At 34.5% G+C, this 9,087-nt stretch overlaps 1 protein-coding gene across 1 annotated transcript in view; it reads left to right on the forward strand.

Annotated features, from left to right (window-relative positions):
• Positions 1–9,087, forward strand: part of KTN1 (kinectin 1 (kinesin receptor)) — a 103,700-nt gene that overhangs the window by 53,710 nt on the left and 40,903 nt on the right. The window contains exons 10-19 of the mRNA XM_011961860.1: positions 383–515; positions 2,328–2,415; positions 3,072–3,238; positions 3,647–3,715; positions 5,041–5,078; positions 5,758–5,848; positions 6,220–6,288; positions 6,752–6,789; positions 6,948–7,029; positions 7,509–7,577. Coding sequence (XP_011817250.1) covers positions 383–515; positions 2,328–2,415; positions 3,072–3,238; positions 3,647–3,715; positions 5,041–5,078; positions 5,758–5,848; positions 6,220–6,288; positions 6,752–6,789; positions 6,948–7,029; positions 7,509–7,577 — 844 coding nt within the window. The remainder of the gene's footprint in view (positions 1–382; positions 516–2,327; positions 2,416–3,071; positions 3,239–3,646; positions 3,716–5,040; positions 5,079–5,757; positions 5,849–6,219; positions 6,289–6,751; positions 6,790–6,947; positions 7,030–7,508; positions 7,578–9,087) is intronic.

Here is a 9,087-nt window from a genome sequence, read left to right on the forward strand (position 1 = left end):
ACTTTCCTTGTGATAGTGATTGACTCTGAGGCCATACTTTGAGAAATAGTACCTTAGAGAGATTAGTAAGTAATATGAGTACACAGTACCCTGACTGGTTGATTTTTAATATGTTTTCAGAAGACCAGTTTGAAGGTGACACTATTTATGTTATCTATTTTTCTTGATATTTTACAGTGATTTTAGAATTTGTATAACTCGTTAGAATTATATAGGAATTACCCACCTAAACTTTATTGTTAGTAATCGCTTGTGTTCTGTTTCAGTCGGGCTGTAAATAGAACTACTAGCTCAGCTCAGCAAAACTACCAAAGTATGTTTTGTTTATTTCTTATATCTGTTTGTAATAATGGAAGGCTCCTAATCCAGTTACTGTTTTCAGGCAGTCTGCAGAACTAAATAAACTACGCCAGGATTATGCTAGGTTGGTGAATGAGCTGACTGAGAAAACAGGAAAGCTACAGCAAGAGGAAGTCCAAAAGAAGAATGCTGAGCAAGCAGTTACTCAGTTGAAGGTGATATATTCCCACCTCTGTCATTTCATGAATAATATAGGTGTATTAGTTCGTTTTCATAGTGGTATGAAGAACTGCCTGAGACTGGGTAAATTTTTAAGGAAAGAGGTTTAATTGACTCACAGTTCAACATGGCTGGAGAAGCCTCAGGAAACTTAGAATCATGGCAGAAGGTGAAGAGGAAGCAAAGCATCTTCTTCACGAAGCAGCAGGAAGGAGAAATGCCGAGCGATGGGGAAGAGCCCCTTATAAAACCATCAGATCTTGTGAGAACTCACTCATTATCACAAGAACAGCATGGGAGTAACCATGCCTATGATTCAATTACCTCCACGTGGTCTCTCCCTTGACACATAGAGATTATGGGGATTACAATTCAAGATGAGATTTGGGTGGGGACACAAAGCATAACCATATCAGTAGGTATTTAATTTGATGACTTAAATGTGTATATAGATTTGAAAAATATAGTTTGAGGCTTAGTGGGACCTGTAGTCTAAATGCTATGCCCTGATGAAAGAAAAAGAAGCATGTGCCATATTGGAAGAATTGAATATAGGCTTGAATTTGAAGTTAAAGACTGTTTGAAGATACGGTAAATGATGTTAGCTGATTGGCAGGTATAAACTGTAGAAGTTTGTCTTATATATGGGGTTAGGGTCTACATGTATAGGGCAGAAATCATGTAGTTAAAAATTACCCTTAATACCACTTTATCACCCATAGCTTGGATTTTTCAGTAGGTCCAGTAGAACCTAGTTTTCTTTCAGCACTGAAATAGGTAGTTTTTCCTTTGTTTAAGCACAAGACTGAGTGGTGTTCCAGTGGCTTGCACTCGACCTATGATGTACAAAAAAAATCACATATTATGTCTTTAGACACCAGAGTGTCACTTGGTCCAATGAGATACTGTGAAGAGATACATGGCTTTGCTCAGACTGACTGAGGAAGGAGCAGATTCATTTATCTCATTTTATATGCATTATGCAGCATATGTACATTGAATAGAATGTTGAGTATAATTCTCTATTCCTCCTTTTATTGAAGAGGAGATTTGTTGAAAGTATAGTTCAATTTGTGTAAGTTAAATGCTACTTCATTATAGTAGATTCCTACCTAGGTCATTGATACAGTTGTACTTTGATACCAGTTCCAGAGTAGGAGTTAAAAAGGCTTCAAGGGTAATTGAATATGGAAAATAGTGTGAGTAACCTTTGTTTTTCTTAAGTTTTCTTGGGTCTTGTTGGGAGATTGATATAAGTATCCTTTCTTTTATTTAATACTGATCTTGCTGATGGGTTTACTACTGGCATAGATATGGAAGTCTGTTTTCTGTGGATATGGATAAATAAATGACATTAAAGATTATAGTCATGTTTGGAGTGTTGTGTTATAGAAATACCTCAAAATAAGAATTTTTAGCTACTTAGATTTAGCAATAAAGATACTATCCTGTCCTTCAGAAGCTTATCAGCTGAAGGAGGGTTAGTGGGAAACAGGTTATTGCTAAGTGGATCAGATATGTATATAGTAGTAGCTATCTTGATCTAAACTCAGCACAAATATTGAGTCTCTGAAATAATCTCTAAACTGTAAACCCTGTAATGTTGGAGGATAGGATGGCTATGACTGATAAATAAATGGCTTTTAGACTGTGTTTATCTGCCTGTCTTATTGAAATGTAGGAGACTAGTTGCAATAAGCAGTTTTATGATACAACAGTAAAGGTAGAGGATGCTTTTTTCCCTCTTTTTCAAAGTAGAAATTCTGTGTTTGTGCTAATTTATCCTTTCTTCCTTTTAAAATACCAAGGTTCAACTACAAGAAGCTGAGAGAAGGTGGGAAGAAGTTCAGAGCTACATCAGGAAGAGAACAGCGGAACATGAGGCAGCACAGCAAGGTAAGGGGAAGAGGTATTCATGTAAACTTTGTATATAATTTTGGGTAAAATTTCCTTTCTCTTCCATCTGTGAAGAAAGTATAATTTGGTATTTTGGTTATAGCTCAGTAAAAATAGCTTTTATACTTCCAGAATATCTTTCTTTCTTTGACATTTGTTAGGGTTTTAAAATAAGTTACCTACTAGTTTTGCCTGAAGCATTAAAGTTGCAGGCAAAATTGTAGTACATGATAGGGTAATGGGGTCCTGGCTGTGTGTGTTTCTTTTCTGTAGTTATTCTCTTTGGTTCTTTGGTTAATTCTTCATTTTATTTTTTGTTCCCAAGAAAATAATTCTTGTTTTGAAGAGAAAAACAGAGCATTACCATCCCAAGTAGTTTACTTAAAACTGCCCATTTAATACATGCTAACTTTTACTTATTTACTCTTAATTTGATGAATCCATCTGGGAGATAATGGAGTATGTGTTATGTGTGTTGTTTATTTCTCTACTACTCCCTTTCTGCCATGAAACACAAGTATAGGCTGCTACAGGAGCATGCAAGAGTGGAAGCAGGAGAGATTCAAAGGAGGTTTTAGAGAATGCCTACACTAAAGATGGGTATGAGAAACTAGGCAAAGAAGGAGACCTCTGTAAAATGTAATGTTTTATTATAGATTTACAGAGTAAATTTGTGGCCAAAGAAAATGAAGTGCAGAGTCTGCATAGTAAGCTTACAGATACCTTGGTATCAAAACAACAGTTGGAGCAAAGACTAATGCAGTTAATGGAATCAGAGCAGAAAAGGGTGAACAAAGAAGAGTCTCTGCAAATGCAGGTTCAGGTATTTTTTCTTCTTTTTTATTAAAAAAAATACAGGTGGTCAGTTATTAGATCTGTGTGTCTAGAAGAGAGAGTAAGGTCTACCTTACCCTAATTCTGAAATGATGATGAATAATTGTAACTTTGTCTTTGAGCACTTGTCACAATATGGTATGTTTGAAGATGTGCTCATCCACAGTCTTAGGCTCTTTGTATTAGGTTAGGAATAGCACAGACATATGTTTAACTTCTCTCTTATAAGCTAACTCAGAATGTCTAGTCATTGTTTAAAATAATGCCTTTTGGAATCTAAGAATTCCTTAAAAAAAAAAAATAAAGATAAGCAGATGTACCTATAATACATTGTGTTCATATACATGGGGTTATTTATTAGCATGCTTTTTTTCTTTTTGATTGCTATTTATGAAAGGATATTTTGGAGCAGAATGAGGCTTTGAAAGCTCAAATTCAGCAGTTCCATTCCCAGATAGCAGCCCAGGTAATGACGCTTTCTTATTGCTTATGATTCAGCCATTTAAACACTCATCTGAATGCCCTTTGAGTGCCAGTTATTGGATTAATAGCTGGGAGACTAGTCATTGAATCAACAAATGATGATCCTGAGGGCTAAACACTTGCTAATTATGTACGGTGCTGGGGGAAAACACTCAGAAATCCATACCAACTAATTGGATGAGGGGAAGGTTAGAGAGCTTTTATTATACAAAAATATCCCCAATCCTGTCACAAAACAAGGAGAGAGAATTGGCCGAATGCTGTCTGGAATAGTGGCTTATGTATTACAGATGTTCACTAAATATCAACTAGCTCTGGAAAATCCTAATATATCAGCCGGGGGAACAATATGGTAACCATAGATCACAGATTATATTTGCAAAAGGATGAATTGAAAATTTGTACCTCAGTTTAGTGACTCAACCTTCCAAAGTTTTCAAGTGATAGCGTAAGACCTGTTATTCTTTGACATGACGTACACATCTTTATAAATAATATAAAGAAAATCAAGTAAAAAGCAAGTTAAGTATTGTGAATTTTGAGCTTCAGTTTTTCAACTTGAAAATTCTGAGAGTTCTTTGTAGCAAAAAGTATTGGCTTAGAAGTCTGACATTTCTGTATAAAAAGTGGTTTTAACATTAAAATTTTGCTTTTAAGATTCAGAGAAGTTCAAACTCCCAAAGCTTTGACCCTATAAACATATTTTTCCTACTTGCTTTGTCTGTAGAAATTATAGTCTAAAATAATTGGGGAAGAATTAATGCAGGAAAGGGTGCTGGTATGGGTGTGTATGTATATGTGGATTACAAACTCAAATTGAATTGTGATCTTGGGTTATCAGCTGAGAAGTAGCTCTAAAAAATTTATCAGGAGTTAAATACATAGAGAGTGCTGTAAGAATCTTTTAAATAGTAAACATGAACATGCGTATTACCAAACTATATTAATCATGAAATGGATAATTTTTTATTAAAAGTTGTTACTAAGGAGAAGAAACACAGGATGACAAATGGCCTTTCTGGCTGTTTTTCCTACTCATTTGTTGCTTGTCAATTATTTAATTTCCAGACCTGTCAACTTGTTTTATTCTAAATGTCTTCTGATATGTAATTCCTGACTACTGGCTGTTGGTGATCAAACTTGCTTTCAGAATGATAGTTACTCTCTATTGAATACTCACCATGGGCCAGATACTTTCTTAACAGTTTATATACATTAACTTCTCAGAATTTAAAGCTCTGTTATTATTGTATAGCTTTAAAGCTTTCTCTTAAATACTTTTATGTTGACACTATTTTTCTTTTTTAGACCTCCGCTTCAGTTCTAGCAGAAGAATTACATAAAGTGTAAGCCTACCTTTTCACACTCTTAGAATTGTGTAGTCACCACTAACTGATACTTGTTAGATGCGACACTTACGATTAACTTTATACCTCTGACCTGTTCAGAAAATACTCTGAACTAGATTTGAGCAACTTTTGCTTTTTTTTTTTTCCTTTTTCCCATTAGTGAGTTGGGTCCCTAAACATTATATATTCTGCTTTTATTTGTTTTTATTATAAAAAGAGTTGGGGAGACTTTCATTTGGGTGTTAGCAATTATGTGGAAGAGGTAATTGTTTAGAAAGTAGTGGAAGTAAATTAGTTTTTGTGTCTAATAAGTATTTGTAGTTCTTCTGTGTCCGGCTCTGTGGTTGTATACCCAAAACAAAGTTATATGCTTTTTTTGTACCGTGTAATTTTGCATGGACGTTGATCACTTGAGTTCGGAAGATCTGAAATCTGGTTTTGACATTGCTAGCTTTAACAAATTAACCTCTTTTATTTTGAGTTTTAAAATAGGGTTATGTATTTTAAGGAGTTATAGTAATGTGTATGACAGTTGTTAGTAAACTGAAAGGGGCTATAGAAATGGAAGGTATATGAGAACTACTGAAGTCAAGATGACGCTTTTTAAGGCTTTAAATCCTTTTGATTTCTGACTTCTGAATGTTTATTTAATGTACAAATGTCTTTCCTTCTAAAGGATTGCAGAAAAGGATAAGCAGATAAAACAGACTGAAGATTCTTTAGCAAATGAACGTGATCATTTAACAAGTAAAGAAGAGGAACTTAAGGTATCGTAATTTGTATCAATGGCTGCAATATTTTACAGGATTGAAATTTAAATTACTTTTATCCACATAGTCAGTAAGTGTATATGAAGAATGGAAAATAGTCTAGAATTCATTTGAAATAACTGTTTTTCTAAACTACAAAATCCTCTAGCTCTCTATGAGGAAAAATTCAAAGGGCTTCTCTTGTGATATAATTTACAATAATTTACAATAGTTTGATAGGACTATGCTAAATAACAGGAATTGGTGGTTTCTCTTTAGGAAATTTTGTAAGTTGAGACATTTGCTTAACTCTTCTGTAGAAAAGATGCTTTACAAACTTTAAAATCAGTTGTATTAAATATTTTAAATGCTATTTTTCCTTGTTCTAGGATATACAGAATATGAATTTCTTATTAAAAGCTGAAGTGCAGAAATTACAGGCCTTGGCAAATGAGCAGGTAGATCTTTATTGCTTTAGAGCATTGACCTCAGAATTTCATTTTGTGTATTTTTATTTTCATTGGTATTGTGAGCCCCAATTTGATTGTGTAAGTAAAAAATATGATGGTTTCTTATCTTTGGCTGCATGATTTGATGTTACTATTTTTATGTTGAAATAAATGTTTGATCCAATGAATTGATCACTTCAAGATATCACGGGAGGCAGTTAAAATGATCTTACTATGCTGATTTGTTTGAGTGTTTTATTTGAGCCATTTAATTCAAAAAAGATACACCTTTTACTAGGATAAAAGTGAGAAGTAAAAAATATCAAACAGCAAAACATGTTACAGAAATGTATGGTGTTGCTGTAACTTCAAATATATGGAACTATAACTTTTTAATATGTAAAAATTAGTGAAAAAAAGTTTTGAGCACTTCTTGAGAAGTGATACCATTTTCTTCTCATTCCACACACAGGCTGCTGCTGCACATGAATTGGAGAAGATGCAACAAAGGTGACTAAAGTATTGTACATCTAGTCATTCATACGTTTATGTTTAAGTATAATTGTTGCCGAAAATGTTGCTACTTATAATTGATAGTTGTGCCCATAATTCCTGTAGATTTTCTGAATGTATGAGGTATTTTAATTTACTTTTTTTCACCCTTATAGTGTTTATGTTAAAGATGATAAAATAAGATTGCTGGAAGAGCAACTACAACATGAAATTTCAAACAAAATGGAAGAATTTAAGGTGTGTGATTAAGCTTGTAAACTCAGGTTTCTTAGAACAACCTTGCATACTTTTCAGTTGAGTGATTCCAGAAATACTACATTTTATGTGAAGTCACTCTGAAACAGTGTTTCTGTAGTTCATTAGGGGACTTATGCAAACCATGAGTTTTATCATTTTTCCTCTAGATTATCTGTTCTTTTAGTAGAGCTTAGAGATTTATTTTGCTCCCCCCCAACCTTTTCTCAGCTGATAGTTTCTATTTGGGACTCTTATTTGTCTCCACTGTTGCTGTAGTTCTAGTTTCTGGTCATGGCCAACCAAGTGCTAGGGTGCATCTCTGTGTCCAGTGAAATTTGAATTATGTCAGTGTATAATTGACCTGTCACTTTGAGTACTGAAAGCCGAGATAAAAGTTTGATTGTTCAAAAACCCATTCAAATGATTGCTTTTTTACCTTTTTTCTTAATAAAGCAGTAAATTGAGATTCTTTCTTCCAGATTCTAAATGACCAGAACAAAGCATTAAAATTAGAAGTTCAGAAGCTACAGACTCTTGTTTCTGAACAGGTACGGTTTTTCCTAAATTGTAAAGTAGAAACACTTGATATATAACAAGATCTGGTTCTTCTTATTTAAGTACCAAAAGACTAATTGAGAAATTTTGCTTAAGCTTGGATATGTCTGTTATTGCCTTTCTATTCATCCTATATCTAAATTAAGGACATTTTTTCTTCCTGAGATGAAGTGTATGCCAATCTGCTCAAAAGCACATTCCAGAAAAACAAAAAAGTGTAATAGGATATGTATGCATAAAAAGAATTTAAGCCATTTTGATACATTTGACTCTCAGAATAAATGTCCTGCCTTAGACTTGGAACCTTAGCTTTTTCTTTTAGGGAGCATGGTATCTTTAAAGGTTGAAACTTATTACTTAAAAGCAGTGTGATGTTGATCAAATAGCTTAACCTTTGTGACACCTCTCATTCCAAGCCTTTCACGTGGAGATTATATTTACACTATAAGGTTGTTAGATTTGAAAGGAGAAGCTTATGTATCATGCTTAGCCTAGTGCTTTGTTTATGGCAGGTATCTAAACCTTAATTCTTTTCCCTTAGAGTATTTATTTTATCCATCTCATCTCCATCCGCTGCCACCATCACTGTTCATTTCGTATTTATAGCAAGGCATCAAAACTATAGCAGCTTTGAATAAGCATGGTTCCATAAATTAGAGCCCAGTGATATCTGTTCTCTGCCTATTCCTAAGTGCTGCCTTCATACTCTTCTCTTACGCAGCTCTTACAATTACAGTTTATTAATAAAACACGAACTCTTGGTGACACATTAGAAGGTTTGCATTTGTTCCTAATACTAAGTTTTTGAATTGTACTTTTATTGGAAGCTGAAATGTAAAGCTGTTGCAAATGATAGCACTTCTTTTTAGTGAATTCTTGCGTTCTTTCGTTTATTTTAAAATTCACGTTTATGCAGATATTGAGCTGGTGTAACTGTGCCTCTGTAAGTATTTTATTAACTTGTCAAGAAATAATCCATTTATTTTACCTCCGCATATGATATTAAGTGCATTATTACATAGTCTTACTATGTACTTTGTATTTGCTTTACCCTCGTAAAGTAAAAGTAATAGAGGAGAAAATGCTGAAGGGATAATATTTAGTTTAAATGGTATTTAAGGCTTATTCTTTTTGTTTTTTTTTTCTTGAGACAGTCTTCCTCTGTTGCCAAGCCTGGAGTTCAGTAGCACCATCTTGGCCCACTGTATCCTCCGCCTCCCAGGTTCAAGCCATTCTTATCCCTCAGCCTCCTGAGTAGCTGGGACTACAGACACGTGCCACCATTCTCGGCTAATTTTTGTATTTTTAGCAGAGACGGGGTTTCGCAATATTAGCCAGGCTGGTCTTGAACTCCTGGCCTTAAGTGATCTGCCTGCCTTGGCCTCCCAAAGTGCTGGGATTACAGATGTGAGCCACTGTGCCCAGCTAAGGCCAGAAGGTCCAGGCTGCAGTGAGTCATGATCTTGTTACTGCACTCGCCCTTGGCAACAGAGTGAGGCCCTG

This window comes from Colobus angolensis, unplaced genomic scaffold (assembly GCF_000951035.1).
Source record: "Colobus angolensis palliatus isolate OR3802 unplaced genomic scaffold, Cang.pa_1.0 Scaffold57, whole genome shotgun sequence".
NCBI classification, from domain to species: Eukaryota; Metazoa; Chordata; class Mammalia; order Primates; family Cercopithecidae; genus Colobus; species Colobus angolensis.